General features: G+C 46.8%; 1 protein-coding gene across 12 annotated transcripts in view; it reads right to left on the minus strand.

The window, feature by feature from the left end:
- LOC121543307 (focal adhesion kinase 1) overlaps positions 1 to 12,855 on the minus strand; it is a 162,139-nt gene that overhangs the window by 28,753 nt on the left and 120,531 nt on the right. For 6 of the 12 annotated variants that reach the window (XM_041853101.2, XM_041853091.2, XM_041853090.2 and 3 more), the window contains 5 exons: positions 8,313 to 8,424; positions 5,347 to 5,388; positions 4,191 to 4,295; positions 3,380 to 3,517; positions 3,067 to 3,198 (listed from right to left, as the gene is read on the minus strand). In XM_041853101.2, coding sequence (XP_041709035.2) covers positions 3,067 to 3,198; positions 3,380 to 3,517; positions 4,191 to 4,295; positions 5,347 to 5,388; positions 8,313 to 8,424 — 529 coding nt within the window. The remainder of the gene's footprint in view (positions 1 to 3,066; positions 3,199 to 3,379; positions 3,518 to 4,190; positions 4,296 to 5,346; positions 5,389 to 8,312; positions 8,425 to 12,855) is intronic. The other 6 variants (XM_041853099.2, XM_041853098.2, XM_041853097.2 and 3 more) reach the window with 3 other exon arrangements.

The following is a 12,855-nucleotide window of genomic DNA, read 5'->3' on the forward strand; positions in this document are numbered from 1 at the left end:
TTTTCAGCAAATGTAAGCTAGTTAGACTTTCTTGACGTGACTTTCTGTTGCTGAGGTAAATGTGTAATGGCTCCAAATAACTTTACACGCGCTGCTCCTCCAACTTGCGAAAAGCTCGAGACCCAACAACTGCACACGTGTAAAACCCTTACATTGCTTGATACGGTTTTCCACAAGCAAAGTCGACACTAGATTGCAGCTAAAACCACCTCTTCTGAGCGACTTTATCTAATGCACCTAAAGTCGATTTAAATGGTTTTCCAGTGCGATTGTCACTGTTATTTCTTGATGTGCATCAATTCTAGCACGCTAATATGTTTTATGGTTATTAACATCTACAGTAGTAGGCACATTCAATTATTTCTCTTTCCAGCGCTTCAACACAGAAGGAACAGTTCAACATGTTGTACACAGCTTAGAATCCCGCAGAGCAGAAAATGTATTCCTGCTGCTGCTCTGCCCGTTAATTTATTAACACTTCAGTCTCACACCAGCTGCTTGCCAAACAATTTGCATTAAAAACACAGAGTCACGAGATACCACCCCCCATCTCTCCCTCCTTCCCTAATGCTGTACCAGTTTTCCGAGGCAGGACTTGAAAACCTGCATCCTTTGGACTGCTGTTCTCTGCCGGGTGTTTCAGTGCCTGGGAGCAGAGCATGGAGCGAGCTGCTAGGAATTCCATCAACAGGATGAGAGAGGTTTACCACTTTTACTCCTGTTTATACAGCTTGGGTCACTGACTGACTGACTGACTGACTGACTGACTGACTGACTGACTGACTCACTGGCTCACTGACTGACTCACACGAAGTGAACATGCAGCCAGATAGCTGTCTTTCTCTGTTTGTCTGTCTCTCTCTTCCTCCCGCTCTGTTTCTCCCTCTCTCTCTCCACCTCTCGCTCTCTCAACCTCTCTCCCCCCACCCCTCTCGCTCTCTCAACCTCCCCCCCCTCTCTCTCTCCACCTCTCGCTCTCTCACCCTCTCTCTTTCTCCCACCCTCTCTCTCTCCCCTGGTCCTCTCCTCCCTTTCTTCTAGTAGTCCCTCCCCTTGTATGAAAGAAGTGCCTACGGGTCTAAACTACATACAACCTACTCAGCTTTCCAGCAAAGATAATTTGGCTTTCACCAACTGTGGGTCAAAATAAGTTGACCATACTTGACGGCGCATGGAGGGACAAACCTATCATTATCTAGGAATTTGCTGTAGCCACACCTGCAGCATGCACATGCACACACACACACACACACACACACACACACACACACACACACACACACACACACACACACACACACACACACACACACACACACACAATATAAAACTTTGAGAACACACAGAACTTCACAGCTTTGCCAAAGGTCTGAAAAACATCAGACGACAGTTTGTTTCCCCCCTTTCTTCTCTGAAAACGTATTTTGTCCGTTGAAAGTGAAAAATGAACCATGAAATGCACTCTGGGACACATCTCAGAGATAATGATACGGTACTACTAAAATAACTGAGGGGTATGAAACCAGTGTAAAACGTAACGTACGACATCACAGGGCTTTCCAAGGAATGCTGATCTATCTTTGTGTCAGACATTACAGTTGTAAGTAAACGACCTGAAAACAGAACATGAAGTGGCAAGTCTTATCTCCTGCATCACCATCAGAGGGGTTACAGGAGGCAGGTATGTACAATGATTATGTGTGTGTGTGTGGTGTGTGTGTGTATGTGTGTGTGTGGTGTGTGTGCTTGTATATATACAGTGCCATCCTTGAGATGTTTCTACAACTTGATTGGAGTCCACCTGTGGTAAATTCGATTGATTGGACATGATTTGGAAAGGCACACACCTGTCTATATAAGGCCCCACAGTTGACAGGGCATGTCAGAGCAGAAACCAAGCCATGAGGTCGAAGGAATTGTCCATAGCGCTCAGAGACAGGATTGTGTCGAGGCACAGATCTGAGGAAGGATACCAAAACATTTGTGCAGCATTGAAGGTCCCCAAGAACATAGTGGCCTCCATCATTCTTAAATGGAAGAAGTTTGGAACCACCAAGACTCTTCCTAGAGCTGCCCCCCTGCCAATCTGAGCAATCGGGGGAGAAGGGGCTTGGTCAGGGAGGTGAACAAGAAGCTCTAGAGTTCCTCTTTGGAGATGGGAGAACCTTCCAGAAGGACAACCATCTCTGCAGCACTCCACCAATCAGGCCTTTATGGAAGTGGCCAGACGGAAGCCACTCCTCAGTAAAAGGCACATGAAGACTCTTAGACCATGAGAAACAAGATTCTCTGGTCTGATGAAACCAAGATTGAACTCTTTGGCCTGAATGCCAAGCGTCACGTCTGGAGGAAACCTGGCACCATCCCTACGGTGAAGCATGGTGGTGGCAGCATCATGCTGTGGGGATGTTTTTCAGCGGCAGGGACTGGGAGACTAGTCAAGATCGAGGCAAAGATGAACGGAGCAAAGTACAGAGAGATCATTGATGAAAACCTGTTCCAGAGCGCTCAGGACCTCAGACTGGGGCGAAGGTTCACCTTCCAACAGGACAACGACCCTAAGCACACAGCCAAGACAACGCAGGAGTGGCTTCGTGACAAGTCTCTTAATGTCCTTGAGTGGCCCAGACAGAGCCCGGACTTGAACCCGATTGAACATCTCTGGAGAGACCTGAAAATAGCTGTGCAGCAACACTCCCCATCCAACCTGACAGATCTTGAGAGGATCTGCAGAGAAGAATGGGAGAAACTCCCCAAATACAGGTGTGCCAAGCTTGTAGCATCATACCCAAGAAGACTCGATGCTGTAATCGCTGCCAAAGGTGCTTCAACAAAGTACTGAGTAAAGGGTCTGAATACTTATGTAAATGTAATATTTCTGTTTTTTATTTTTAAGAAATTTGCAAAAATGTCTAAAAAACAGTTTTTGTTTTGTCATTATGGGGTATTGTGTGTAGATAAAACAATGTAATCAATTTTAGAACAAGGCTGTAACGTAACAAAATGTGGAAAAAATCAAGGGGTCTGAATATTTTCTGAAGGCACTGTATTTGTGTGTGTTATTACCAGGAAGCGTTCCTCCTGCTCCAGCCACCGCTGGTCCTCCTCCATCTGCTGCTGTTGCATCATCAGCTGTTCCTCCATCAGGAGGGGGGGCAGAACCTGACCCATCACCTGCATGTCCAGAGACCCCCTGTCCTGAGACAGAGAGACAGACAGAGAGGGAGAGGGAGAGGAAGTGGGGGAGAGAGAGATAGACAGAAAGAGAGAGCAAGAGAGAATCAGTGCATTCTCCCTCACCAACCACCATCACTACTACAGTACCATCTTGTTATTGGGAGCACCAGGTGTACAACATTGGTCCATCCCCAATCCTTACCTCCATGTTGGGGGACCACAGGGGGAGGTCCTGCTGCCGGTGGTGGTTCCAGGTGTCATTGGGGTCGTGGGAGGCCTGGGCAGGGTACATCCCACTCCTCATGGAGGGCATGCCGTGGGGGCCTGGGTATCCTGCCATCTGGGAAGGACAGGAGCCTTTGAATTAGTAATGTATCTACTTAGATCACCAAACTACCAAAATAGAATCCCATGACATCTAGGGAAGACCTGTTATAACACAATGTACATCTCCTTACATTTACATTTACATTTTAGTCATTTAGCAGACGCTCTTATCCAGAGCGACTTACAGTTAGTGAATGAATACATGTTTTGTTTTTTTATTCATACAGGCCCCCCGTGGGAAACGAACCCACATCCCTGCCGGCCAAACCCTCCCCTACCTTGGACGACGCTGGACCAATTGTGCGCCGCCCATGGGTCTCCCGGTCGCGGCCGGCTGCGACAGAGCCTGGACTCGAACCAGGATCTCTAGTGGCACAGCTAGCACTGCGATGCAGTGCCTTAGACCACTGCGCCACTCGGGAGTGGTAGTGGTTATGCTGTTATAACTACTTTATAACACAATGTACCAGTGCTCCTTGGTAGTGGTTATTTTGTTATAAATACTTTATAACACATTTACATTTTAGTCATTTAGCAGACGACTTACTGGAGCAATTAGGGTTAAGTGCCTTGCTCAAGGGCACATTGAAGATTTTTCACCTAGTCGGCTTGGGGATTCGAACCAGCGACATTTCGGTTACTGGCCCAACGCTCTTAACCACTAGGCTACCTGCCGGCCCATGTACCTGCTCTCCTTGCTCTACCTGGTAGTGTGTGGGCTGCCCAAGGTGCTGTGGGCTGGGGTAGAACCCCTCACTGGAGCGTGGGCTGGGGTACCCTGGTCTGCTGGGCTATATAGAGAGAGAGAGAGACAGAGAGCTCTGTTAAATACATGCTGCTGCATCTCCATAGCTAGGTCTGGGTTAGAGAGGGAGCTAGGCATTCACACACACCGACTGGCACACAAACTCCAGGTGCAATTTGTGTGAATGGGAAACAAAGAAAAGCTATGAAACAAGCAGGCGGTTAATTCCACATCCACAACAAAGAAAAACTATGAAACAAGCAGGGGGTTAGTTCCACATCCACACAACAAAGAAAAGCTATGAAACAACCAGGGGGTTAGTTCCACATCCACAACAAAGAAAAGCTATGAAACAAGCAGGGGGTTAGTTCCACATCCACAACAAAGAAAAGCTATGAAATAAGCAGGGGTTTAGTTCCACATCCACAACAAAGAAAAGCTATGAAACAAGCAGGGGGTTAGTTCCACATCCACAACAAAGAAAAGCTATGAAACAAGCAGGGGGTTAGTTCCACATCCACAACAAAGAAAAGCTATGAAACAAGCAGGGGGTTAGTTCCACATCCACAACAAAGAAAAGCTATAAAACAAGCAGGAGGTTAGTTCCACATCCACAACAAAGAAAAGCTATGAAACAACCAGGGGGTTAGTTCCACATCCACAACAAAGAAAAGCTATGAAACAAGCAGGGGGTTAGTTCCACATCCACAACAAAGAAAAGCTATGAAACAAGCAAGGGGTTAGTTCCACATCCACAACAAAGAAAAGCTATGAAACAAGCAGGGGGTTAGTTCCACATCCACAACAAAGAAAAGCTATGAAACAAGCAGGGGGTTAGTTCCACATCCACAACAAAGAAAAGCTATAAAACAAGCAGGCGGTTAGTTCCACATCCACAACAAAGTTACATGACAGTTCCGGTGTTGGACTTAGTAGAGTTGCTGGGTATCTTTGGTGCAGGGGGGTGAGATAATGAGGGGTGAATAATAATCTCCAATTCAGGGTGACTTGTTGATAGGCAGGCAGGCAACAATCTCCTCCTCGACTGAGCATTGCACTCAGACTCTCCTTATATTTGATCATAGGGAGACATCTACCTTACAGACCCTTTCACAGTAAGCTTCTCGAGGCCAAACCTCCTGATTAGCAAAAGACAGTGAATAAAACAGAACAGGCTGTAAGTTAAAGACTTACAACGAGTGACAACACTGTGGAAACTAAACATGAAATGATGTGCAAGATACAGAGTTCAGATATACATTGCGAACACGTATAATAGAAACATCAGAATACAGGAAATCCAAGATTCTAGTTGTCAACAGAAGACAACTACGTGGTTGTACATGAAGTTAGGATGGCTAAGATGACGACTACAGAAGCAAAAACAAACGACCAATGAGAGCAGCATGTTTTCATGGTAGAATAACAGTAGAGTGCATCACCCAGAGATCTGGTGGGATGAGACCACCATCTGTTGAATGTCACCCTGCTGTACAGTACTGCATGGTCGCATCCCAAATGGAACCCTATTCCCTACATAGCATGCACTACTTTCCACCAGATTCCTATGGGCCCTGGTCGAAAGTCGTGCACTACATAGGGAAAAGGGTGCCATTTGGGACAAGGATTATACAAGCATCCTACACAGGGTCTGAAGGTGAGTGACAACCTGAGGACAGTTCAACAGCATTTCCCCCTCAAGGCAAAGGCACATTGTGTTAGCATGTGTTAAGGCAACATGCGGCTTTCCAAGCAGCTTAGTGGCACAATATTCAAGAAAGAAAATCACAAAATCTACGATGGACCTAAAAATTATTTAATTGTAAATGTAATTTCATGTTATTCTAGTGTATTTACCATTCTATTCAGTGTCAGTATTTAGTGGACAACTTTTAACAAATCCACAATAATAATCTAACTAGATTTCAAGCCATTTTGTGCCTCTTCTCAAAGTGAAATAGCACTATAATGGATCACTGTTGGATCCTAACAGGAGCACTATGAGAAACAGTTACAGTGTTTTCTCTGACCCACAGTTTACACTGAAATCCCAGGATTGGAACTGGACAGTGTCCAGCTCTGCTGTGTGTCTTTCATAGAGATACCACTAGAGTGGCGTATGTCATAAACCTTTACAGCTCTAGAATCTAGAATAAGTGATCTCTTTAATGCTGTGGCCCTCTGTCCTGTCCCACCTGCCTGTATGGATCTGTGGACTGCATGGGTCAGCTGCTGCTGCTGCAGGGGGCGGGTCAGCCTGTCAGTGTGGAGGTGGGGGGGGTAGAGGACCTGACCACCGCAGGGGGCATGGAGGGTCTCCTCCAGGGCTGCACGGTGGGGGGCCGGGACCCGGAGCATGGGGGGAGGAGACGGGGGGTAGTAGTAGCGGTGGTGGGGAGGGGGGCGCTCGCCAAAGCACAGGGAGGGCTGAGAGCCAAAGCGTTGAGGTATAGGCGCCGACAGACATTCCAGACTAAAGCTTTGCTGCAAGGATGGCCTGCGGGGGGGCTGCAGACAGGACAGGACACACACAATGTGTATAGCATGGTGATGATGACACAGGCAGACAGACAGACAGACAGACAGACAGACAGACAGACAGACAGACAGACGGAGGGACCAGACAGACAGACAGGGCAGACAGAGGGATCAGACAGACAGACGGACAGACAGACGGAGGGACCAGACAGACAGACAGACAGGGAAGACGGAGGGACCAGACAGACGGACAGACAGAGAGGGAGGGACAAGGGAACAGAGACACTGAGACACAGGGAGATGTGGTCAGACACACAGACAGAACCACAACAAGCACATTGAGACATGATGGAACATTGCTGAAGACAAAGCCAGCTGGGTGATAAGCAGTAAGCAGAGAGCTGGTAGAGGAACTAATGGGGAAGGAGAGCAGGGTAGTCAGTGGGGTGGAGAGCAGGGTAGTCAGTGGGGGGGAGAGCAGGGTAGTCAGTGGGGGAGGAGAGCAGGGTAGTCAGTGGTGGATGAGAACAGGGTAGTCAGGGGGGGAGGAGAGCAGTGTAGTCAGTAGGGGGCAGAGCAGTGTAGTCAGTGGGGGAGGAGACCAGGGTAGCCAGTGGAGGAGAGAGCCGGTAGTCAGTAGGGGGGCAGGGTAGTCAGTGGGGGAGGAGAACATGGTAGTCAGTGAGGGAGGAGAGCAGGGTAGTCAGTGGAGGATGAGAACAGGGTAGTCAGTGAGGGAGGAGAGCAGGGTAGTCAGTGGAGGATGAGAACAGGGTAGTCAGTGGGGGAGAAGCAGGTTAGTCAGTGAGGGGAAGAGAGCAGGGTAGTCAGTGGGGGGGGAGCAGGAAGGGAGACATATTTCCATAGAATAAAACCTTTGATAAAATAGTCATCATCCATAGTCATCACACAGTATTAGAAGAGAAACGTTGGTTGTATATGGTGGCTGTACACAGAGCAGTTCAGTCACAGCAGCCAGCCAGCAGTGTTGTATTTGTCCATGGTGGAGACTAGTTCCTGAGAATAGGATCATGGGTTAACAATAGATAAGGCGTAGATAAGGCGTACAGCTGCAGCAGAGAGACAACTGGGAACAGAAATGACATTAGTATATCAGACAGAAAATGAAAGGTCCCTAAATAACATTGGATGATGGAAAAAGTGAAGCTATGAAGAACGTTTCCCTCATAATAATGTCTAACGGACAGACAGTCTGAGCAACAGAACTGAAATTGTGGCTCCACCTGACTCTGTGTGTAGTTCCTGAGGGAGTCACTGACTAAAGCCTCAAGCTTGACTGTACTGTTGTATTTGTAGACAGTGTTCACAGATGTCATACCATGACATCTCCTCTTGTAATGGGAGCAGCCAATAGAGTGACTGACTGACTGACAAGATAGGTGTTGATGATGACGTCTGTGGCCTCCTCGTGGCCTGTCCGCAAAGTCGCTGTGTGTGTGTGTGTGTGTGTGTCTATTAGTGTGGATCTGTGAGTGTGTGTGTGACTCTCTGTGTGTGTGTGTGTGTGTGTGTGTGTGTATGTGAGTGTGTGAGTGTGTGTGTGTGAGTGAGTGTAAGCTCTTACTTTAGGCGGTGCCTCGTTGGACCCCCCTGAGTCCCAGGACACAGAGACCTGACGTCTCATCTCCATACGTGTCCTCTCCTTCTGCTGGAGCTTCTCCTCCTCCAATATCTGACTGCAGAGAGACAGAACAAACCACTGAGTGTGTCTGTGTGTGTGTGTGTCTGAGTGTGTCTGTGTGTGTGTGTGTGTGTCTGTGTGTGTGTGTGTGTGTGTGTGTCTGTGTGTGTGTGTGTGTGTGTGTGTCTGTGTGTGTGTGTGTGTGTGTGTGTCCGTGATACTATCAGGAGTGTCCAGCCCAGAACGTAACTCTAGTTTAGTTCAGTTTAGCGTCTGGTCCATCGCTCTCCTAAAGACCTAAACCTGTGGTGCTGTGGGGTTTGAGAGAGGAGACAGGAGCATGGGAGACACGCTGGATAAACACTGTAGCGGTTACTGTACTGTACTGTACTGTTACTGTACTGTACATATTGGCAGGTTTACCCACTATAATTCAGGGATGGATATTGTTGCAGGTTAGCTACAGCCACAAGGCCCATGTCCTTCACTGTTAACCCCTGCTAGGTTCTCAGATGGTTCTGTTTACAGAGCTGTCCTGTTAGGTGACAGGGTGCGTTTCACATAAACACAGCTGAGTACTAGAATAACCTTCTCCTGTAATCAGCTACAATCCCTTGCCCTGAGCTACAGTACATAGGATGCATACCAAATGGCACCCTATTCCCTATATAGTGCATTGCTTTTGACCAGAGCTGTATGGGCCTTGTTTAAAGTAGTGCACTATAAAGGGAATAGGGTGCCATTTGAGAAGCAGACATACGGTACACACACAGGACCTTGAAGGAATACAGAGTAAGGAAAGCAGACAGCGGTCTCACTCCACACAGCCTGGATCTGCGACAGTGATTTTCTGCCTTTGGTCCACAGCAAATGGAAACCAATTGGACATGCACAAAAAGAGGGGAAACTACTCAAACACATGAAACGGCTTCCCTCCCCTCAGAGCCTGCAATAGCCATTAGAGGAATAAGAGAAGCACACAATGAGAGGAGAGGTGGGTCTACTCTATTCTACTGTTCTGACTATACCTTTCAGCCAGCATAACGCAGACCCCAATGTTATGTGTTTTATCCCCCCTTCTGTCATCCAATGTCTAGTCTGAACATAACACAGGCAATTCACTGAGCTAAACATATGTCTGGATGCTGAGAACTCTGGAGTATCTCTTCCCAACTAAACAAAGAACAGCTACATGAAGAGGAGGGTCCTCCAGCCTAAATACAGGGAATAAACTGTGTCCCCTGAACCTCTCTCTCTCTCTCTCTCTCTCTCTCTCTCTCTCTCTCTCTCTCTCTCTCTCTCTCTCTCTCTCTCTCTCTCTCTCTCTCTCTCTCTCTCTCTCTCTCTCTCTCTCTCTCTCTCTCTCTCTCTCTCTCTCGCTCTCTCCCTCTCATGCTCTCCCTCTTTCTGTCTATCTCTTTCTCTGTCTTTCTCTTTGGGAGGGAGGGCTATTTGTGGAAACAGCATTAGTCCTGGATGCCATGCAGCAGTAAATGAGACAAGAACAACACCATGGGGAACACCTGTCCTGGTCATTCTCCAGAACCAACACAAACCTGACCAGTCTGTTAACAAGTTACTGGCCATTAACAAAGCCCTGTTGCCACTAAAAACAAAAGGTTGTCTATAAGAAATTATTATGCAGTGGACCTGACAAAGGGTTGTATAAAGTATTACTTTATGTTGCCTAGCTAACAGCAACTACCTTTTAAAACAAAATCTAATGGTCTGACATAACCTCAACAGTACTACAATGGGAGCACACTGAGTGCCATGCTAAATTATGCTCCAAACACATTCACTACTCACCATCATCACTTTGCTAGAGTTCCAGAACATCAATGCTCAGAATAAGTCCCCAAGATTCTATTGTGAGGGACCTGAATCAAAACCATTCCTTCACAGTCAACTACATCGCTCCACATTTGCTGAAGGCACACATCATTAGGACATAGTCAGACAACAGAGTCAGAGAGATAAGGAAGGAAAAGCCCTGACTGTTACCTTACAATAGTGGGAGTTGAACTACCTCTTGAGCTGCTAGAGGAACAGGAGACCATAGCCATTTAGATAATCCATTAGGGGAGAGACGTCCAGTATACATGACACAAGGCCATCACTACCAGCACAGCGTCACAGAGACCAGAGAGACAACCAGGCAGAGAGTCCCAGAGACCAGAGAGACAACCAGGCAGAGAGTCCCAGAGACCAGAGAGACAACCAGGCAGAGAGCCTCAGAGACCAGACAGACAACCAGGCAGAGAGTCCCAGCAACAACGGCCTATTAGAACCGGAACGGAGCTCAGTCAATAAAATAGTCTTCACAAGAGAACAGAATGGGGGACTAGCCCTCTGTCTGTTCTGTCCAGCACAGCTGCCTCCTTCTTACTCCATTGGGCTATTCAGGCAGCGTGTTGCACTTGGCATCTGTCCACAGGGTGTAATAACGCGTGGGCAGGCAGGCAGGCGGGCAGGCAGGCAGGCAGGCGGTTGGCTTGTTAAAGGGTGGTCTCTGAACTGAAGCCCTCCGCTGTGGAGCCGAGATAGAGGCTGGAGAAGATGGCTAGGTGACGGTGAGGTTAAAGAACCACTAGTGCCAAGAATGCCGATCTGGCAAGACGTGGTCAAGCAGCCAGACAGACAGCCAGTCTCTCAGGTCAGCTCAGTGCACTGCAGAGCAGATAGAAAGCCTCAGCCTCAGAGACATGGCACATAGGGTTTGGTTAGGACAGCCCTCTTTTCCATGGAACTTAATAATACTGTCCCCTCCCTGCTCAGAGTACAGAGTTCTCCTCTCATAGTGAGACTAGCTGGAGTCATATCTGCATGACAATACCACAGAGCTGACTTTAAAACTGACTTCACAACTTACTCTACAGCTTTACAACTGACTTCCAAGCAGCAGCTATGTACAGTACAGTAGTACCATGTAAGGGTATATTACAGTGGTACCATGTAAGGGTATATTACAGTGGTACCATGTAAGGGTATATTACAGTGGTACCATGTAAGGGTATATTACAGTGGTACCATGTAAGGGTATATTACAGTGGTACCATGTAAGGGTATATTACAGTGGTACCATGTAAGGGTATATTAGAGTGGTACCATGTAAAGGTATATTACAGTGGTACCATGTAAGGGTATATTACAGTGGTACCATGTAAGGGTATATTACAGTGGTACCATGTAAGGCTATATTACAGTGGTACCATGAAAGGGTATATTACAGTGGTACCATGTAAAGGTATATTACAGTGGTACCATGTAAGGGTATATTACAGCGGTACTGTCACGCCCTGGCTCTGGGACTCTTATATGTTGAGCCAGGGTGTGTAGTTTCTATGTGTTTGTGTTCTGTGGTTAAGTTCTAGTGCTTGTGTTTCTATGTTGGCCGGGGTGGTTCTCAATCAGAGGCAACGTGAATCAGCTGTTGCTTGTTGTCTCTGATTGGGAACCATACTTAGGCAGCCGTTTGGGCATTGTCATTTGTGGGATCTTGTTCCGTATGGTGTGTATTGTAACCAAGGACTTCACGTTTCGTATCGTTTGTTGTTTTGTTCGTTCAATAAATAAGTATGTTCACTTATCACGCGTAAGGGTATATTACAGCGGTACCATGTAAGGGTATATTACAGTGGTACCATGTAAGGGTATATTACAGTGGTACCATGTAAGGGTATATTACAGTGGTACCATGTAAGAGTATATTACAGTGGTACCATGTAAGGGTATATTACAGTGGTACCATGTAAGGGTATATTACAGTGGTACCATGTAAGGGTATATTACAGTGGTACCATGTAAGGGTATATTACAGTGGTACCATGTAAGGGTATATTACAGTGGTACCATGTAAGGGTATATTACAGTGGTACCATGTAAGGGTATATTACAGTGGTACCATACATTATTAAATACAAATACACACTTCAGCAACAATAAGGGAGAATCATGTTTGTTATGACTGGTTTTGTATCTGAGGTTCATCGTTTTCATTCAACTGACATGTGGAGACAGATCCTGCCTTAGTACTGCAGAAGCCAGTCAATCAGTCTCTGTAATCAGTCTGTGAGACCAGTCTGTGAGACCAGTCTGATCTCAACCCTCTGTTACTCATTTCTCATTGGTAGTTGCTTTTTCAATGGGAAAATGACTCAGGTCATCTGCATGCACGCACGCACGCACGTACACACACACACACACACACACACACACACACACACACATATACATACACACACACAGACACACAACCCTTTTTGGCAGCTGCGCTCCCTAATTTATATTATTATGATATAAAACAAGTCTCGACCAACGAACCCCACATCAAATGCCTTTTAAGGGCCTGGCTTTTCATGTAAATAGTATTAAGAGTCTAAATATTGACATGGTTTCCAGGACACAGCCCTCTCTGCCATGTTGCTGGAGCACCATAACATGACCGATGTGGTGGGAGTTAGAAAGACAAGTATAAATTGGAGGT

The sequence above is a fragment of the Coregonus clupeaformis genome, unplaced genomic scaffold (assembly GCF_020615455.1).
Source record: "Coregonus clupeaformis isolate EN_2021a unplaced genomic scaffold, ASM2061545v1 scaf0115, whole genome shotgun sequence".
Classification (NCBI taxonomy): domain Eukaryota; kingdom Metazoa; phylum Chordata; class Actinopteri; order Salmoniformes; family Salmonidae; genus Coregonus; species Coregonus clupeaformis.